The sequence below is a fragment of the Lemur catta genome, chromosome 9 (assembly GCF_020740605.2).
Source record: "Lemur catta isolate mLemCat1 chromosome 9, mLemCat1.pri, whole genome shotgun sequence".
Classification (NCBI taxonomy): Eukaryota; Metazoa; Chordata; class Mammalia; order Primates; family Lemuridae; genus Lemur; species Lemur catta.
This window is the reverse complement of record NC_059136.1, coordinates 15,205,292-15,227,374: the sequence shown is the minus strand read 5'-3', so window position 1 is coordinate 15,227,374 and position 22,083 is coordinate 15,205,292. Positions and strand designations below refer to the sequence as shown.

Here is a 22,083-nt window from a genome sequence, read left to right as displayed (position 1 = left end):
TTCAACTTTTTTCTTCCAAATGGGCAAATAATATTGGTAGCATTATTAAATAAAACTATTTAATTCATCTCTGAACTGAAATGTTATCTTTATTATATTAAGTTCCCATATAGCCTTGCATTAGTTTCTGGAGTCTCTGATCTGATTCAGTGATGTATTTGTTTAATCCTATGTCAATTCTACATTGTTTTGATTACAATAGCTTTATAGAAGCTTCTATCATCTAAGTCTACCATAATTATTCTTGTTCAAAATTTTTCTTGCAATTCTCAATTACTATTCTATTTAACTTTACAATTATTTTACCTAGATCTCTCCAAAACCTCCTAAGGATCTGAATTAGAATTAACACTGATTTATATGTTAATTTGGGTAAGACAGGTAACTGATATTGCCAGTGGGGATGTAAAATCATAGTTATTTTCAGAGAGTTTGGTAGCTCCTTAGAAAAATTAAACACATACTTACTGTATGGTCCAGCCACTCCACCCATGTTGTATTTCCTTATTGTATTTCATCCATGGAAATGAAAGTTTAGGTCTATTAAAAAAGTGTCCACATATGCTCACTGCAGCTTTATTTGCAATAAAGCCAAAAACTAGAACCAACACATGTCCATTAACAAGTAGAGACAGACAATCTGTGGTATATTTATATAATGGAATACTACTTAGCAATAAAAAGAAACGAACTATTGATACACACTACACCATTGATAAATATCCATTATGCTGAGTGAAAGAAGCCAGACCAAAAAAGTGTATATACTGTTTGACTCCATTCATATAAAACTCTAGAAAATGAAAATTAAACTACAGTGGCAGAATATAGATGAATGGTTACCCAGAGATGGGATGAGGGGCAGGAAGGAAGGATTACCAAGGAGCAAAGAAACTCTGGGGGTGATGTATGTGTTTATTATCTTAATTGCAGTGATGGTTTAAAGGTGTATACACATGTCAAAACTGATCAAATTTTATTCTTAATATACGTGCAATTTATTGTACTATATGTCAGTTATACATCAGCAAAGCTCTTTTTGAAAAACATAAGGAAAAGCAAAGCAAAATAAATAGAAAATAAGAGTAGAAGATCTTAAAAGGTAAGAGATTAAACTGACAAAAAGGAAACAAAGACAAGAAAGGGTAAATAAAATCCAAAGCTGGTCTTTGAAATTAAAAAAAAAAAAATTCAAATGCACCTGGCATGTCCTGATTAAAGAAATAAGACAGAAACTAAAAATATACATTAGGACAAAAAAAGACTAAGTCAACAGATATGAGATTAAAAGATTTACAAAGGAAGTTCCACTTCTTGTGACAGCAAACCAGGTAATAGTAACCAGCTGAGGACAATATAAAAAGCTGGATAAAATATCTGTTTAACTGACTTAGCATTCTGGAAAAATTATGGAGGCAAAATCCAGGAAAAGACAGACACCCAAGGGATAAATCAGCATTTGAGGTTGCTTCTTTTCTGAGGGTTTATCAATTACTGAAAAGACTGGAAGCTGAGCAGCATTTGAAAGCCTAATGGAGCTTGAGGGATAATATTGGTGTCCAGAGCCCATCAAGGTGGAGGATTGATGAATCCCCCTCACAAAAAGGGTTTACCCTCTTGAAGTAAGTAGGAATTGAAAGTAGAGAGAAGCCATCTCAGGGACTCAAGCCTCATTTTGAATCATCTCAATCTGTGAAAATGGATTAGTAATTGCTAACAACTAGACAGTCCTAGGAAATTGCCAGAAGGTTATACTGTATCAATCAGAGTCCAGCCAGGAGACAGAAACTACACCAGTAATTTGAATAGGTGAAATTGTAAAAAGTGTTAACCAGTAAAAAAAGGCTGTTAATTACTAAAAGGGCTATAGAGGTAATAACAGCAGAAAGCAGCTACTCTCTCTAGAATTTAAGGAGTGTGAAACAGAAGTTACTCAGAAACTTGGAAACTTCTGGGAGCTCTTGAGGGTCCATAAGTCTTGGGACCAGGAGATACGTTAGAGAAGACATTACGAATATCTGTATGTGGTTATCCAATAGAATGGCCACATTTAAGGAAACAATTATTTAGGAAAGTAATAGTCATCTGTTAAATAGAATTTTTGCAAATATTATTTTTATGTCAATTTGGCAAGGCCCAGATATTTGATCAAACACTAGTTTAGATGTCACTATGAAGGTATTTTTTTAGATTAACATTTAAGTCAGTAGACTGACTAAAGCAGATTACCCTCCAAAATGTGGGTGGGCTTCATCCAATCAGTTGAAGACCTTAAAAGAGCAAAGACTGAAATCTTCCAAGGAAGAGAGAATTCTGTCTCCAGGCTGCCTTTGAACTTAAGCTGAAACATCAAGTCTTCCCGGGGGCTCCAACATACACGTCTGCCTACAGATTTTAGACATACCAGCTCTCACAACCAAGTGAACGGAACCCTCACTAATACATATGGTAAAATAATATTATCTGTTTCCAAATCTTATAACCACACTATAGTATGAGAAGCCTGGGCAAAACCATGAAACAATGAAAATGCAGTTTGAAAAGGAAGTAAGTCATTTATGAATTTACTTCACACTATTATTGCCTTAAAAGCTGCTGCTTCTTAACCCAATTATGGATGAACTCTACATGGACACTATCCAAAGAATTTAACAATATATAATAACAAATAAAAGTTTAGAAAATAGAAAGCCAGCTCTGCGCAGTGGCAGTATCATAGCCAATGAGGTGTACCCAAGGTGCGATTATTGCTAATTGAAAACTGTTCCCAATATCCCGCCAGGACGATTTGCAATATAGTCAGCATTGGCAATTTTTGATGGTCCCTATGGGGACTGAATAAAAAAAAAATTAAAATAAATAGAAAGCCAGATTTTTCCCTAATGCTTTCCTTGTCTCTAATAATTAAAAAAACAGGTGCCTGATTAAACAATTGAAAAGGCTCACATTAACAAGTAAGTGGATCCTCATTTTACACAAAGTTTAATTTCCCTTTAGCACTCTTTTGGCAGAAGTTCCTATTCTCCACCACTGGATATAAGAAGCTAATTAAATGCATTTTGAGATACACTTATTAAATGTCTTCTGTTCGTAAGGAGTTGCAGCCATGTAAAAAGCAGGCTGAAAGTGAAAAATTCACACAAGTTAGGAACATTTCAGCTGTTCCATGGCCAATCGAGTTGCATCAGAGACTAAATGCCCACTGTCTCTGCTCTCAAGGAGCTGGTAGAAAAGCCCATACATACATATAGTGGATGATTCCAGACAAAGGAGAAGAGGGAGGCAGCGTACAGGTATAGAGGTTAAGAGGACAGACAATGAATGATAACTCTATGGCCACCTCACTTTGCGACCTTGAACATTGTACTTAATCTCTCTGAATTTTAGTTTCTTCATTTCTAAGATGGGGGTAACAACACAAGGGTTGCCAGGAGAATGTTGTGCAATACTGCAGATAAATCAATGAGCAGACTGCCTGGTACACAGGAAATGTTAAGCAATGTTTACAGCCATGCTTTATTTTTGGTATTATCTACTGTTACAAACTAAGATTAGAGTGATGATATTCCAGGGAAAGGGAACAATATGAACAGCAATGCACCTCTGTGGACACACAGGGCCCATGGTTAAACAACAGTACCCACCGGCTAGAGTGTGGGGTGCATGGAAGAGAATGGCAAGTGAGAAGGAAGGCTGAAAAGGTATCTGCTTTGAAAAGTGAGTGTCACTCATCTAAAACAAGAGTAATAATGAAGTGAACTGTTAGTAAGGAGAGATGGAAGCCCCATAATATGCTTCAGTTCACAATCAAATGAAAGAATTATTAGCTGGCAATTATTAAACCTTGGTATTTTTGATTTATAACAATAGTTTTTATTATTTTAGATTAAATGCTGAGATAGTTACAAAAAGATTTGTACACTGAACCCTCAAGTGAGTTATTTCAATGAATTGAAATCTGTCACAAATATTAGTACCTTTGGCTTAGTAATATAGCTAATTTATAACAATTATTGGGACTTTCAACTCAGTGCTTTCACAGCTGACATTCAATATTTAGCCCAAAACAGGCTAATGAATAGTGACATCATCTTGCCACTGAGATTTTGCCACATATATGCACCAAAACATGTATATAATTTAGCAAATTAATTCATATGCATTTTCCCACTCACAATTCTACCTAACAAATGTGTTAAAAGATTTAAATTCCCTTGCCTGAAACACCCAAATCTCTGTCTTTTATCCTTCAGAAAGTCCACTGGGTCATCCACATGCCCATTACTGTGGGGGCTGCTACAGATTTACCCTCTTCCTTTTTAGAAAAAAGTTTTTCTTTGCTTAAAGAAAGAAGAAAAGGAAAGGAGGGAAGTGGAAATGGAGATGGAAAGAAACTGTACCCGCTAAAAAGAATGGATGGCCCGGATAAAGAGTCCAGCTGTCATGCTGGCGAAGCTACTCAAGGGTAAGTTTTGTTTTATCTGTGAATGTGTATACAATTTTGAGTTGACTTATTTCTCTAGCACTTTAAAAATGTTTTTCCATTGTTTTCTGGTCTTCAGATTTTCTGATGAGAAGTTAACAGTCTTTTGAATTGTTCCTTTGTATGCAAAGTGTCTTTTTTCTCTGGTTGCTTTCAAAATTTTCTTTTTATCTTTGGTTTTGAGCAGCTTTGCTGAGGAATGGTTTTATTTGTATTTATACTGCTTAGCATTCACTGAGCTTCTTGAAAATGTTTTTCATAAAGTTTGGGAAATTTTTGAACATTATTTCTTCAAACATTTTTGTTGTTGTTAACCTATTCTCTCCTTATTCTCCTTCTGGGATGCCAACTATACATACATCAGGCTTTTTTACATTGTCTGGAAGGTCTCCCATGCTGTGTTCATTTTTGTTTTAAATATTTTTTCCTATGTATTCCTCAGATTGCATCATTTCTACTGATCTACCTCCAAGTTCACTGATTTTTTTCCTCTTATACCCATTCTGCTATGAAGCCCAGTAAGCTAATTTTTTATTTCAGACATTGTATTTTCAATTCTAGAATTCCCCTCTCCTGCTTTTTTTTTTAGTTTCTATTTTTCTGGCCTTTTCATTCATTACAAACCTATTTTTCTTTGTTTCATTGAGAATAGTTATAACAGTTACTTTAAAATCCTCATCTGTCATTTGAACATTTTAGGTCACCTCATGTTGGTCTCTGCTGATCATCTGTTCTCTTGAAAATGGGTAACATTTTCCCGATGTCATGTAATTTTGGAATGTCTACTGGATATTGTGAAAGTTATATTGTGGAGACTACGGATTCTATTATATTCCTCTCACACTTAAAAGGAGCGTTAATGTTTTTGTTTTAGCAAGCAATCAACTTTGTGGGAGTCAAACTGCAACCTCTGTCTCTTGAATGACAGCTCAAATCACACTTCAGTACTTTCAACTGTAGCCATACATCTTTGGGCCTGACCCTTGGAGGTGTGGTTCAGGTGTTCAACACTGGTTGTTTTTGATGTGTAGGTAGCCCTCCCACCCCCAAATAATCATGGAGTATTTTTAGTCTATTAGTTTAACTCAGAACTCAGAATGCATCATTTCTCATACAAACAATTCTATTACCTTGAGTGGTTATGTTAACTAACCTTTAGAAGGTCATTTAACCAATCTTCACACAAATTTACCTATAATTGCTCATTATTTACATAAGAAAAAGCAAAGCAGTGGCTTGGTTTTCTTTTTCTCATATAATCAAATAACTGGAAAAATAACCCTCCTATGGGATCACTTTTATCATTGAGTTCTCGTCAGTAAGCAAATATGCCAATTACCACTCTAAAATTCTTTTTTTTTTTTTAATTTCAGCTCATCATGGGGGTACAAAAGCTCAGGTTATATACATTGTCCATGTCCCACCCATCCCCCTGAGTCAGAGCCTCAAGCGTGTCCATTCTCCAGACAGTGCGCCTGGCACTCACCATGTAGTCATACTTCCATCCCCTCCCCCCACCCCCCACCTCCCCGAGTCAGCACCTTCAAGCATGACCATTCCCCAGTACCACTCTAAAATTCTAACAAAGGATGGACTTCTCTTTCTGGGTGCAATGTAGAAGTGAAGACATTTACTCCTGTAGTAACAACAACAACAACAAAAAACCCAGACAAAATAAAGATCACATTTTTCCACGAGTCTGGCAGAGAATAGATGCAATGCAGCTGTGGCAGCGTCTCTCTGTGGGCTCCCAGTGGTTCTCCTCCTAGCAGCCACTCCCTGTGTTGTCCCTTCCCTCCATGAATAGGCTTCACCCATGTAATCAGTGAGATATAACAGAAATGACATGTGTGGCTTTGAGGCTAGGTCATAAAATACAGCTGCATGCTTTACATTTCCATCATTTATATATCATTTGCTCTGTTGTTGCTCTAATTCTCTTAGACTCTTAATCTGAAAATGGTACTAAATTGTTTCAAAGATAGTACAGAACAGCTGAAGCTACTGTGTTCTTATATTCTGAGTCTACATCTGGGCTAGATGCAACATGTGACAGCAGTGAAGAACCAACTGAGCCTTTAAGTCTCAGTTTCCTTAAAGAGAATTAACACCAAGTTTGTTCAACTATTTAGTGTTCATTTCACTCCCTGGCTAAATTAGAATGAGGACAGGCACTTCACTGCTTTGCTCATCACTGATATAGCCATTATTTTGCACAGTGACACAACAGAGTAGTCGCTCAATAAATGCTCATTGAATGAACAACTAAACCAAGATCCTTGTTCAGAATGAAAAAGGGTAATTTCTAGGCCTCAAATACACTTATGACCTTTCTGTTTGACATTGCTCAGAATGTTGTTCTACCCGTCTTCCCCTTCCTTTCCCTAGGCTAGGGCAGCAAGCACCACCACTGGACTTGGAACTGGGGAGTTACTCAACAGAAAAAAGCGCTCCTTAATTCTGTTGTCATGGCTTCAGCAGTTATCATCTATTAAAATTCTGAACACATTTGCCATAGAAACATTGTATAACTTTTCAGGTGCAAAATAAGTTAAATAACCTTTTAATGAGCTGGCTCAGGAATGTAATGACCAGAACTGTTTCTATAAAAATGCATTCTGAGTTTTGAGTTAAACCAACAGACTAAAAATGTCTTTTGGATCATAGTCCGTTTGTAAGTGGAACTGCTTATACCCCCAATACTAACATTATAAAACTAGTTGTTTGCTACTATTCTAATAATTTTATTTATTACTAACGAAAGCAGACCTTAATAAAAGTATAGAATATTAGCTAATAATTTGTATATTTTCCCCCACTATTTATTTTTTTAAAGATTTGAAACTCTCATAAAACTCACTATCACTGTTACCAGATACCAAGTCAAAGATTAAAAAATATCTTTCTACTTAAATAGCAGAAAGCACAAATAGCACTTTCTGGTAGTCAATAACATCAATATCTAAACATCAAAGTAGAAGGCTCTTTATCTTCAATAAAAGTTATTCCTTAATTGTGGTAAGAGACTTGGATCACACTTCAGTGCAATCCCCGAAGGTTCTGAAGTGGGGAAAGTGCCTTGAGCCTTGGAGCTTGCTTGCATCACTCCGTGCATTGTGGTGATTCAGGGCATTTTACTCACCACGTGGAAGAATCAGGCTATATTAAAATCCTTTAATAACTCATTAGGATTAATGACTATGTAATATCACAGTTGTGACATAATCAGCTGTAGAAAAATCACTGAGCTAAAAACTAACCTAGTCTCTCTGCTTCACAGAAAATTTTGGAACACATCTCTCAATTTGGATTTCATCAGCCTACACAGGCATTGAACTCATCTAGGGCTTTCCCAAGGTAACAACTGCACAACTATTCCTAAGGGAAGACATCAATCCTAGGACTGCCCTCTCTGGGGCAATCACAGCTCACCGCCCATCCCCTGGAGTCCTGATGTGATAACAGGGGAGTAGCTGTCCTCTATCCTCTATGCACAAGCTTATTGTCATCCCTTTTCTTTCCAGAACTACATATAGCATGGGCTAGGTTATTGCAGGACGTTGGAGATTAGAAGGGGACAGTCAAACATGCTAGTTAGGTAGCCTCAAAAGTGTTCCTTTGACTTCTTAAGTGGGGAAAGTAAGCCAGTCAAAAGCAGGTCCTGGTAGTTGAGTGGTACATCTTAATCCCAGAACACTCTGGGAAACACTTTACGGTGGTTCTGTCCCAGTGCTGCAGAAGGAGAAGCTGAAGCCATCTTTCCAAAAGCCTGACTAAGAAGGAAAAATTATTGCTGCTCTAAAACTAAAAGTCCGTTAACTGAAATAACTGTTTTGGTTGATAGAATTATGACTTATTTTGAGGGTCTATCTCACATGTTGAGTTCTATTGGTAAACCCAAGATACTAGGGCTGTTCCTGAAATAAAACTGTCACTGCAATGGAGTTTAGAGAAAGAAAGCCTTTTAAATTAATGCTGATTCCTCCACTTTCTGTGACTGACACCATTGAATTTATGATGGTACCTGTGGCAATGTATACATCTATCAAATCATCACATTGTACACGTAAATATGTACCATTTTGTTTGTCAATTATACCTCAGTAGAGCTGGGGAAAAATAAAACTGTTTATTTCCATTGAAAAAAAAAAAGGTGCATGTGGATTCATTTTTCTCTAGACTGGAAAATAAAAAACTTACTGAGTGAACTCAACGTACAATATTCTAAATTGCTTGTCCAATATTCTTAGTTTCTAAGGATATTTGTTTTAGCATATTAAGGCCAATGAAGAAATTGAGTAGAATTATCAAAAGTCATTCATCAGTTTTTGAGTTCAAAATGTGAAATCAGCCTTACCCACTGCACCCGATGACTTTATTGTACAGATAAGATGGCAAGCCTTTCAGGTGAATGTTGTTATCCACGTACACATATTGTAGTTCTCGAGATCGACCTAAATCTGGATTAGAAAAAAAAGTGCTATAATTTCTATAAATAGGCACCATTATAATGTGAAATATAAAATTCAATTCATAATATTAGAAATATTCAAAAATTTCTATTCTGGAAGAAAAAATGTTGTAGGTTTACCTATGAGTGTGAAATTATGTCAGCTGCAGTATTAGATTCTGTATTAGAAAATATGATTGTAGGAAAATTACTTAACCAACTTAGACCTTGGTTTCTTAAACTGTAAAATGAGATAACTGGGACTAGAATATTATTAAATTTCTTTCCTGCATAAAAATTCTATGATGTTTTATAGACAATTTCAATTTAAAAATAAAGTTTGCTGTAGGTCATTTATTTTCATTTTGTTCCATAGAAAATGTTATACAAAGTAAGTTGATGGGTCAGCCTACATGAGCCTCATTCTGCCCCTTGACAAAGACTCTTTGCTTGCAAACTTTAGTCAGGTTCCTAAACATTCTCCCAGGTCCATCTGTGGACTTCCTTGTAAAATCCAGTTTTAGCAAAGAAGCCTGCTAAGTCAGTTTAGCAAGAATCCCTCTCTGGATATCTGACTGGGTTCCTCACCTCCACCATCCCCCAGGTCTGCTCACCTTGTCTTCAGCAAGAATTCTGTTAGGTCAGTTTAGCCAGAATCCTGCCTTACTCCTGATGTTACCTCTTAGGAATTTTCCATCCACCAGCCCCCACCCTGTTCCTTGGCTATCAATTCCCACTGCTCATGCTATATTCAGAGTTGGCCCACTCTCTCGTCCACTGCAAGACCCTGTTGCAGTGGTCCCCTTACCTGTGGTGATGGTTTCAAATAAAGTCTTCCTTAAAATGCTTTAATAGTGTCATTGAATAATTTTTTCTTTAACAACTCATATGGAGATTTCCTGTGTCTCCCCTCCCCTGGGCAGAAAGACAGGAGGTCGGTGAGGGAGGGTGAGGAATCACGTGCGGGACAGAACTGCCCCTGGCTGCAGGGTGAGGAAGAAGTGAAGCAGAACCCGAATCCAAGTCCCTAGTGAGATGTGAAGCGGGATGAACAAGACCTGTGGGCCAGTGAGCTGGGGCTGAAATCGGGGCCCAAAAAGAAGGGTCTATAACAGGGACAGGAATGCCAGAAAGAGGCAGAACTCAGATATATCCCATAGGTAGCAGGGCGATGGGGGGAGCAAAGACTGGAAGAGGATTAAGTGAGGAAGTAAGGCTCAAAGTTCGGAAGGAGATTTCCAGCCAGTGTAGGCAGCAGAGACACTTCCCAATGTCCAAGTCATCCCTCCCCACATGCCCAGGAGCGTCCAACCAGCTCTCCTTTCCAGTCCTAGCGCTCACCTAGTAGGGCTATTTGTCTTTACTGTCACAGAGGCACACAACAGAGTCCTCAGCAGTCTTGCTAACCCTCTGCTCCCTGAAGCAAGAACATAATCTTTGAAAGGTTTTCTAGGGTCCTGCTTGTGAAAATAAGAAACTGTCCCACATAGCTAAATTAGGAGAGTCTTATATTCATTTATAGTTCAAAAGAAAACACATTTACCTATTAAGGATCTTTTAGGCACTATTCTAGGCCTGGGGGATATAGATATGGATACGACATTAATAGATGTGAACACAGACAGGAAAAATGAAAACTGTAAGGCAATATGGTCCCTGCTATTAGAGAGGCTGGTTGGTGTAAAGCCTTATGGTTCACACATGGATTCTGGACAATTTGTCACAGGAAGTGGGAGGAGGGTAACACAGGCTGAGGTGAGGACGGGTTCCTGTGGGGGAGGGTAGGGAAGGATGACATCACCTCCTTCTCTCCGCTGCTCCTGTTACAGTAATCCTGCCCAGTTACAAAAAAGAACCAAAACTTCCCTCAGAAGGGTTATGGCAATTTACATTGCCAACAGCAATGTATGAGAGCACCTGCTTCCCCACAGGAAGCAAAACATGTCATATCTTTTAAATTTTGCCATTCTTATAGGTGAGAAATGGTACCTCAGCATTGTTTTAATTTGCATTTTTCTAATATTATGAGTTTGAAAAGTTATAAAATATGTCTGAGGGGCATTTATACATATATCTTTTGTGAATTGTCTATTCAAGTCTTTTTCCAATTTTTCTATCAGGGTTTTGGTATTTTGTACCCTCATTTTTTAAATAGTCATTTATATATTAGGGACATTAGTCCCATATCTGTGGTATATGTTACAAATATTTTTCCCCCAGTTTGCTGATGGCGTATTTTGTCACGTGAAAAATTTTAAAAGTCTTTATGAGTCAAATTTATCAATGTTTTTTTTTTTCTCTCTAGATTTTGAGTCATAGGTAGAAAACTTCTTCCTATGACACTCAAGGTTAAAGCAGAATTCACCCATGTTTTCTTCTAGTGTTTGCATGGTTTCACTTTTCTTCTTTTTTACATTTAGATTCCTAATTCATCTGGAGTCTATTCTTATTATACACGTGGTGTAAAAAGCACAGCTAATAACTTTTTTTTCCAAATGGTGATCCAGCTGTTTCAGCATCATTTATGAACTTTTTAGTCCATCTTTATTCCAGTACATCAAAAAGAAAAAAATATATAGCAGAGAAAAAAATCATAAAGTACACAGATTCCAGAAGAGAATAACTGTGTTGTTAAATCAAGCTGCAAACATGTAAAAAATGAGAGAAAACCCCAAAGATTTCACAACTGTTAGAACTAATAAATCAATTCAGTAAAGTTGCAAGACATAAAATCAACACACAAAAATCAGTAGCATTTCTATACACAAATAACCTAGCAGAGAAAAAAAAATCATGAAAACAATTCCATTTACGGTAGTACAAAAAATTTAAAATACCTAGTGATAAATTTAATCAAGGAAGTAAAAGATCAGTACACTGAAAACTATAAAACACTGATGAAAGAACTGAATTGTAAAGACACAAATGGAAAGATATCCTGTGTTCATGGATGGAAAGAGTTAATGTTGTTAAAATGTCCATATTACCCAAAGCAATATATAGATTTAATGCAATACTTATCAAAATTCCAATGGCATTCTTCACAGAAATAGGAAAAAGAATCCTAAAATTCATATGGAACCACAAAATCCCGTCAAACAGCCAAAGCAACACTCAGCAAGAAAAAAAAAGCTAGATGCATCTCCCTTACAGATTTAAAATTGTATTACAAAGCTATGGTATTCAAAACAGTATGGTACTGGCATAAAGAAAGAAACACAGACCAATGGAACAGAATAGAGAAGCCAGAAATAAATCTACACATATATGGTCAACCAATTTTCAGTAAGGGTACCAAGAAGACACAATGGGGAAGGAAAAGTCTCTTCAATAATTGGTGCTGGGAAAACTGGATTTCTACACACAAAAGAATGAAAATCTCACACCATACACAGAAATCAATTCAAAACTGATAAAAAACTTAAATGTAAGATCTGAAACCATAAAATCCTAGAAGCGAACATAGGAGAAAAGCTCATCAACATTGGCCTTGGCAATGATTTTTTTGTATAGCACACCAAAAGCTTAGGCTACAAAAAAAGAAAAATGAGACTACATCAAACTAAAAAGCTTCTCCACAGCAAAGAAAACAATTGACAAAATGGAAAGGCAACCTACAGACTAAGAAAAGATAATTGCAAACCACATAACCGATCAAAGGTTAATGTATATTAACCTTTATAAAGAACAGTTACAACTCAATAGCAGAAAAGTGAATAACCAGATTAAAAAATGGGCAAAGAGGCCAGGCACAGTGGCTCGTGCCTATGATCCCAGCACTTTGGGAGGCTGAGGCAGGAGGATCGCTTGAGCCCAGGAGTTCAAGGCTACAGTGAGCCTTGATCGCATCACTGAACTCCATCCTGGGTGACAGAGCAAGACTTTACCTCTAAAAAAAAAATATGGGCAAAGAACCTAAACAGACATTTCTCCAAAGAAGTTATAAAAATGGCCAACACGTATATGAAAGGTGCTCAATCTTACTAATCATAGGGGAAATGCAAATTAAAACCACTATGAGATATCACCTCACACCCCTCAGGATGGCTATTATCAAAAAGACAAGGGAAAAAAAAAAGACAAGAGATAACAAATGTTGGCGAGGGTGTAGAGAAAAGGAACCCTAGTACACTGTTGGTGGGAATGTAGATTGGTGCAGCCATTACGGAAAACAGTATGGAGGTTCCCAAGGAAATCAGAAATAGAACTAACTACCATATGGCTCAGCAATCCTTCTTCTGGGTATATACCCAAAGGAAATACAATTACTACCTTGTAAAGATATTTGCACTCCCATGTTCATTACAGCATTATTCACTATAGTCAAGATATGGGAACAACCTAAATGCTTACTGACAGATGCATGGATAAAGAAAATGTGGTATATAATAAGCCTTAAAAAAGAGGGAGATCCTGCCATTTGCCCCAACATGGATGGACCGAGAGGATGTTATGCTAAGTGAGATAATCGGGATACAGAAAGAAAAATATTGCATGATTTCACTTATATATGGAATTTTTTAAAAGAGAAATGGTTCAAATACATAGAGCTAGAGAAAGAAACAGTAGTTGCCATGGGCGGGGGATAGGGTGGTAATAAGGAGGTGCAGGTCAAAGGATGCAAAGTGCAGACATGTAGGATGAATAAGTTTAGAGATCTAACGTACAACATGAGGACTCAAGTTAATAAAATTATATTGTATTACGAATTTTTGTTAAATAGATTTTAGCTTCTCTTGTCACAAAAATGTAACTATGTGAGATTAAAGAATGTTAATCTGCATCTCTATAGTAACCATTTTATTATTTACTTGTATCCCATAACATTATATTGTAAACCTCAAATATACACAATGCAATTTATTTAATATAAATATGTATAAGCTTCTGCAATGGAAAATAACACTGAACAAAGATCATAAATCTAGAAAGGAAAAATGTGCATCCCATACATATGTTTTTATGTATTTTTTAGTGGGCAATGGTTTTAATAAAAATATTTTTGATGTGTTTGCCTCCATTAAAGCCAGAAAAGTAGACTTATAATAAAGTTTGGCTTTGATACAAATAAAATATGTAGACTTAGAAAAATGTCAAGTTTTAATAGACCTATTTTCAATTTCTGATTTTTTTCAAGTACTTTAATGCTCTCGAAAAGAATCAAAATGTTCTAGAAAAAAAATCATAGGAGTGTCCAGTTTCCCTTTTGCTTCATGCACCAAATGTCTCAACATGGCACTGCCAGAGTCTGTCTTTTTTTTTTTTTTTGAGACAGAGTCTCACTCTGTTGCTCTTGCCTGAATGCAGTGGCATCATCATAGCTCACTGTAAGCTCAAACTCCTGGGCTCAAGTGATCTTCCTGCCTTAGCCTCCTGAGTAGCTGGGATTATAGGAGCACACCACCACATCTGGCTAATTTTTCTATTTTTTGTAGAGAAGGGGTCTCACTCTTGCTCAGGTTGGCCTTGAACTCCTGACCTCAAGCGATCCTCCTGCCTCAGCCTCCCAGAGTGCTAGGATTACAGGTGTGAGCCACTGTGCCTGGCCCAGATTCTGTCTTTATTCAAAATTTTGATATTTCGTTTGCCACAGATGTCTTTGCATAAAATTTTATTTCTAAAAATACTATTCTAAAACATGATTTATCTTTAAAAAACAAAAATAAAAGGTACTAATCCAGAAGAGGTGTGCCACTGAAGAATTAGCACATTGTGGGGGATAAGAAGGCCTATGTGTCTGATGGTTCACTTAGGAGGCCTGTGAGCAGAGCCTCCATTTGCACATATGTTAAATGGTGTAATAGTACCTGGTCCTTCAACCTTACCAGGTTATAAGGATTAATGAATGTGAAAGCAATCTGTGAAGTTTAAATCACTATGCAATATGTTTTTTAATCATCAGAATATAAAATTACCAAAACATTGTATAGTGCTACTTTAGTAAACATGTATCGACATATCGCTGGTATAAAAGGCTAGACATTTATAAACATAGATGGGAAAAATATAAATACCAGAATCTACTTGCAATGGAAAAGGTCTCAGAATTACACTAAGAATTCCTATTTTAAATTTCTTCACTACTTCTCTGATATGTATACAAATCCTTAATCACAAATAGAAATTTGTAAACTTTAAAGGCATATAGAAAACTTTGGAATTTTTTAAAAAAATGAAACTGCATTGATAAAATGAAAATAATCTCCGGTCTCGATGTGCCTTTTGGAGCCCCTAGGGGCCTCAAGGAAAAAGGAAATATTCTTTCCTTGGGTATAGGCAGTGATAAGGAGTGTAGCATGCTAATGAAGACAGCAAGAGTGCAGACTTGGACTCACACAACTTGGGTTTGAATCCTTGTTCTACTTACTAGATTGTGGCCTTAGTTTCCTCATCTGTACAATGGGGAAAATAAAGCTGTCCCTCAAGTTTTGTGAGAATTACTGACAAAGCTTAAAAATTATCAAGCATAATTCTTGGCACACAGTCTTCTCCAATATATGGCAGTTATTATTCTATTATTAGTTAAGTGACATATTTGGAAGTGTGGCCTACAGTAGAAGGCCAATTAAGAGAGAATTCTCTTTGGCATGCAGCAAATGGTACTAACACTTTTCTATACTTTAATTGCACAGAAAAGAATTGGAGGCAACAGCCTTTAGAGACTGTGCTTCATTTCCTCAAGCAAGGATATAAAATGGGAAACGACAGAGGAAGCACCTCTCTAATATACCACAAAAGAGCTTGCGCAAATTAAATTAGGCAACATGCAAAGATCACACTACAAAGTTAAATAAAAGTTGACACTTGCTACTTCTTATATACTTTAGTCTTTTTTCCTCTGTTAGTTTTATAGAGAAAAAAAATGAAGAATCAATCATTTAAAATGCTATTTGGTGTAGGTCTTATCTCAGGGTCTCAACATTCCAGAGAAATCGATTTGCACCTCCTGACCACTTTGTCTGGGGAATATAATTTCTTATATACGCCCATAATGGCATGAACTATTTTATGTTAAAGCTGAAAGAAAACCAATATCAGTTATGTTCAAATCTATTATACATTAGCCAGCATAATGCCACCTGGACATAAGTATTTAATATAGACACTTAAACTTCCCAAATAGCACAATCTGATACAGAGTGGGGAAAGGCAGTACTGAAATTACATGATACAGTGGACTCTGGACTCAGAACTGAGTCTGAATCCTGGTTTTCCACTTACTTATGGCTTCCTGACACCAGGAGAAATGAAATGCTCTGAGCCTGATTCCTCCACCAGAATGCGATAATCTCACAGACTGGCTATGAAGATCAAACATTGTATATAGTTCCAAGCTTGATTCCTTGAAAAATAATTGGTGCTCAATACATCTTAGTCTTTTATCTCCCTCTTCTGAATACAAAGAGAAAATCACAAAACAGCACAGGACTCTGGAGAGGATCAGGCAGCTCTGTTGTTTTAGCTGATACAGCACAACCTGCTGGTGAGGCTGAGACACCTATACACTCAGCAAGGTCACAGGCTTTAAAGGTGGTGGTATGACGGCCGCATGAGAGCATGCTCTTGGCCAGAAAGCAGTCCGCTGGCAAAAACCCCCAAGCACAATGAAATAGCATTTTTAATCATTATGAGGCTGAAATATGAGTATGTTCTTCATGAAAAAGCTTAGAGATATTTCTTACAGTCTTATCACAAAATCTTAATAATTAACATTGGAAGAGACCACTCATCTACTAGCCAATGAGGTGGTTTGTTTTCTTCCTTCTATTAATATTAATGTACCAATACCTTATAATAAATATACCGTGCAATAATATTTTTTAAAGTTCTTGTGCAAAAATGCTCAGTATGTAAAATTTATAAAGCAAGGAAATTGTCCATCTGCATAGATGCTAAAGCCATAAAGAACTTTTTCATGTGGCTTTTTAAAGTACTGTACTATGTCTAAAATATTTCCCTTTTTCCTTCCAGACTCACAGATCAAAGTTTGTTACTTAGAAATTAGCAAAAGCAAGGAGTGTTGCACAAAATCCAATTCCTTTTTTTGTTTGTTTTTTTTTTCAACCTCAAGGCTCTGGCATATGCTGCAGTCCACATGGCTGAAGATGGAACAAAAAGCTCCTGTGTGTTTAGGCTATTTCTCTTTTAAACATACTGTGAAAGCAAGCACAGACAGAATAGGATCTGTGTTTACTGCATACTGACCAGTATGAAACTCATCTATTTTGTCAAAAGATGAATGGTGTATTCTCTTCAACAAAATGATGAGGCAATAGAAACCACAACATCAAAGCAATAGGCCAAAATAGGTTGTTGGAATGCCCTATCAATGGTAAATCAATTATCTTAGTTCAACAAATCAGAGATATTATTAGTCATAATTACAACATTTTTAATTACTATAAAATGTGGGTTTCTTCACAATGAATTCAGAGTAATTTACAATGTATTCCAAAATAATTTTTAAAATTAATTTAAATTGCCTACATGCCTTTTACAAAGAGAACTCTTCAACCACTTTTTCAGAATAATCAATTATTTTTAAGTGCTAGCTTCTTTAAACATACACACACTCCATTAAATCTTTTCATAGCCATAGTCTTTCTGATCTATTCAGCTTTTACAAAATAAGACTTCAAAGTGAATTACAATTTAATAAGATACTTTATACACAGATCAATAACTGTTACATTAAAATAAACTGATTCAATGAATTTGAATGACTGAAGGATTCCTTTGCTGTTTGTGTAAATATTCATGCTTCAGCATCTCTATTTCTCTTGCACAGTCCAGGTAACAAAGAAATGATGACCAATGAACCAGGCACTGTGCTAGATGCTTGGGGTACAAATGTGAAGACACACAGTCCCTACCTTTTCTTATAGTCTAGTGAAAGAGTAAAAATAGTTCATGTTGACTGTGTGCTTCTGTAGTACTTATGAGTGATACTTGATTTATTTTTTTTAAGGCAAGCATGAGGTGAAGTTTATTGAAGGGGAGCAGGATAGGATTATAGAGCAAGACGCAGGTTTAAAAAGCGTGATACACACATCACAGATGACGATCAGACCTCTTGTCGCAGCAGAAAAAGAGAGAGATTTGTTTTAAATGGATCTTAATTTTCACAATTGTGCTATGAAGCAGGTGCTAATATTACCCTGTTACTGAGACTTAGACAAATTAAATAACCTTCCTAAGTCCAAGATTACACAGCTGTTAAATGGGATTTAAAGGTATGTTTGCCTGTTTTGTCATAATGTAAGTTAGACAGCCTCCCCTAACACATCATTTCCATATAATGAGGGCATTCCCACAGGAGGTAGGGCGTGGTACTACGTAGCAGGATGCACAGGGGTGAGGGTACACGAGGGCTGGTGCTGTGCCCAAGGCATCCAAGTGTGATATCTTGAAGGAAACACTACCAAGGAGACAAACAATGAACAACACATCTCTTTGCTTCCTTTAAGAGACCAGAAAATTGGCGGGCTAGTTCTGACTTACAGATTTAGGGCAGAAATATCAAGAATTCCTTCAAAGAAGATCCTAGAGATGACTTCATGCTAATTGTCCAGCACAGACTCAAGAAATATAATAGCACCATGGCAGCCAGTATGAAGAGCAAAATGTCTTCACTCTGCATTGCACATTTATCTGTTGCTCAGTTGGACTTGTGCCTGTTTTTTTTATTTTATTTTGAGCTTAAGACCCTTACTGAAAACCTATGACTGATGAAATTACAGATTCTTGCTTGTAAGTCAATTCACAACATCTTCCAGACTTCAGTAGTACTGCACATTCTTGTCACTATTTAAAAAGCCATAAAATCTAGGACCAGAATAACAAAAACTTTGCTGGTAAACATTCTGCTCATGTTTCTAGCCCTCATATGACTTATTTTTCTAAACTGCTCATCTTGCACCTTAAGAATGAGAAGCATCTTTGTTAGTATAGTGGTAAGGAAAAGAAAAAGAATGAGTAGCAGTTTTTTTTCTTAATTGATATTTAGGAGAACAAGGCTCACTTTCTTCATATTAATCACTTACCTCAAACCCTATTCCCAAACTATTTATACACTTGTCCACTTAAAGCTCACCTAATCTAAGTACATTTTTCTCTTCATACATTAGCATAGTATGTCAATGTCTGGCCCATGCTACAGAAGCTGTATCAAATAATCTTGTTAACTGTCTAAGAAAACATAAGGCAAGAGCAAATCTTATGCAATGAAAGAAAAATAAAGCCCTGTCATGAGAGAATGGAAAAGGCTCAGATGGGTAAGCAGCACAAGGGTAAAGAATTTTTGTTACAAATACTTAAAAAAAGAGCTCAAAAAGCACTGAACATCTATTCTCATGAAAAAAAAAATTGCATTCCAGAGTTATAACTTAACTCCAGAAACAAGATCTGTACAGATTTTAGTTAATAGACTAATTCTCTCACAATTCTTTCCACTATTAGTTTTGAACCTTGTTTTCAAGACTTGCTTGTCTCCTTTTTCACCATGGCCTTGATTAAAGACCTGCCCAACAACTCCTAAAGACAACAATTCTATTCATATGTTTGGGTCCCTCGTTGGAAAGCAGTTATCACACCTTCTACCCAAATATAAGGCTAACTCCAGCTTCTGGGACTTTTTGTTTGTACTAAACTTTTTAGAACTGAAACTTATTTAAGGCCACAAACTCTGCAACTTAGTACCATTAAATAATGATATCAAGGCAGCAGTTCTTCAAATTGCAGGAAATATACATTCATAGTTCAGTACAGTACAGTTTACACAGATCTCTAAGTCTGAGATTTAAAAATAATTAACTGACTTCTACCTCATTTCAATACTGGTTTGAAGTTTGAATAGTTTTACTGTATAGACTTAAAATTTTTATTTAGAAAAGAGTAAACAGCAATTCTTTTCCTGACTTCCTAGGCAAATATATAAAAAGAGGCAATAGAAAAAACAAGTACAGTTAATATATGCCATTTGCAATAGAAAACGGATTTCAGCATGTGTTCTGAAAATTCCTGGGAGCTAATTTCTAAAACTGCCATAACTTACTTGCCATAAACTTTTTTCTACACAAGGTACCCAATTCCTACAAAGGAAAAACAAGTACCACCACTACAAAAGACTCCCATTATGTGATAAAGGGCCAGTTCTCTACTCTTATCAAAGCCACAGTGTATCATCTGTAGCAGTGGCAGAACCAGGCTAGAACCTGAATCTCTAGATTTGTTACCTGGTATTTGTCCACTATAATTGTTCCATAACCTGTGGGTTAGTGTAGCAGGTACATTAATTTTTTAAAAAATCTATTTTTATTTGATATTTTTCAAATGTCATTGCATTTTGTAGCACAAGTCCTAGAGACACAGTATAACTCTTCTTGAGAAAATAAATACTTCACTACTATTAATAGCATCTCTAAGAAACAACTCTGGGACTGGTTTAGAAACCCAGATAATTTCTCATTAGCAGGAAGCTAGTCTCTACCAACTTTTGGGCTTACTACGTGGTAGTTTATGCCTAGGCTATTCTGTAAATCTCAATGTCATGTGCCAAATGTTCTTGGTTAAGAATTCATTCATTGTTTTCTAAATTAACATTCAATAAAAATTCTACCTGCTAACATGGGTAGTACAACTTTTGTTTTCTTAAACTACAGAAGTTACTGGCATTGAGTCTGGCTGACACAGCACTTCCTGGGGGCTAATTAAAGCATGTTCTTCCGTAGCCAATTTGTACATGGGCAACCTTACAATCCTTATATCTATTATTCAACATTAAATAAGCTGTAAGCATGCCGGAATAACTGGGCTTATTAATTATGCAAGGGAAACCAGGAGGACATGGCAAAAAAGCCTGAGAGAACAAACTCTTTTCTTTATATTTCCCTACACTTTCAGAAGCCACAAGGTGAGTCACAATTCTAAGAATTAGTTAACAGAGTGATACTGAATCAATAACAAATATTCAAGTTTCAAGGCCTCTACTAAATAGCACTAGGCTCAAGTGACTGCTTTTCCCCTCCTTCTTGCTGGTAGTCACCACTGTGAGCAAAGCTTCTGTCTGTAGACTGATCTGTCACTTGGTTGTCATGGTATAGTAATAATAGGAACATTCTTCTTTTTGATGCATCTTTTCATCTTAAGAACATAGTCAAAGAGTCTTAATGATTTCGACAGTATTACAAGTGACTTAAGAAGACGTGCTCATAGAGCATTAATGGGTTAGACAGTATTACAAGCAATTTAAGTCACCCTTACATATCGTTTCTGTAGTTGCCTTTTGAAGAGGATATAATCTGACAGTCCTTTATGAAGCCTCATAAAAACTGGTTTTCTCCCAAGTCCAACTTCTTTGTCAAGAAACTGAATCCGGTATATGGCTCCCCAAAGTAAGATTCCCACCTGCCATCACAGGCAGAGATACCACAGCACTCATTTCATAAAACTTTCAAGTTCCTGTACTATGCTCATACTAAGCACAAGAGCCTTCTAATACTTGAAAACTTTAGGGTGTGCGTGTGGCGGAGGAGAGGTGTGTGCACGCAGAGCATCTCCAAACTACTGCAATGAGACAGCCCTATTTGCTAAGTTTCTCAGAACAGTTCAGTTCTGTAGAGAAAGGCAGCACCCGCAGCCGAGGGCTTTGACTCTCTCCAGGACAGTTCTCAGCATTAGATGGCTTTGGTTTATCAGAAAAGAGTTCACAGAAAGGTTTCAAGTGCACAGACTTAATTATTTTCTTACTGAAGACAACTGAAATTCCTTTTCAAAAATGTCTTCATGGTAGGAAAAAAAAAACTCCAAGAAACAAAAAGACAAGACTGAGGAGGCGGGTGATATTTTGGGCAGCTTCATTTTCTTCATCTTCATGGATTATCCTGTCTCCAGTCTCCTGTAGCCTTCCCTGGGTGACCTCACACTGCAGCTCTCTAGTTGTCTCAGCCATTGCTTTACAAAGAACACCTAATATACCAAATGTAGAAAGTGCTTGTATCTGCTCCATGACCCTTTCTTTCTGCTGTTCTCAAAGAACCCAGATTTAGACCAGGGCAGAGCATTGCTTCAGGTAGCCTGCTTCTTTTTTACTGGATAATCTTCACCATCATCCTCTTCCTTGTATGTTTTTCTATAGTAAAGTAAAACCTAT

At 36.6% G+C, this 22,083-nt stretch overlaps 1 protein-coding gene and 1 non-coding gene across 4 annotated transcripts in view; one reads left to right on the top strand and one right to left on the bottom strand.

Moving 5' to 3' along the window:
• LRRC28 (leucine rich repeat containing 28) overlaps window positions 1-22,083 on the bottom strand; it is a 121,159-nt gene that overhangs the window by 19,607 nt on the left and 79,469 nt on the right. For all 3 annotated transcript variants that reach the window (XM_045560496.1, XM_045560497.1, XM_045560495.1), the window contains exon 7: window positions 8,841-8,943. In XM_045560496.1, coding sequence (XP_045416452.1) covers window positions 8,841-8,943 — 103 coding nt within the window. The remainder of the gene's footprint in view (window positions 1-8,840; window positions 8,944-22,083) is intronic.
• LOC123645279 lies at window positions 2,694-2,834 on the top strand. The gene has a single exon (XR_006737477.1). It is a non-coding gene; the product is annotated as a U4 spliceosomal RNA (small nuclear RNA).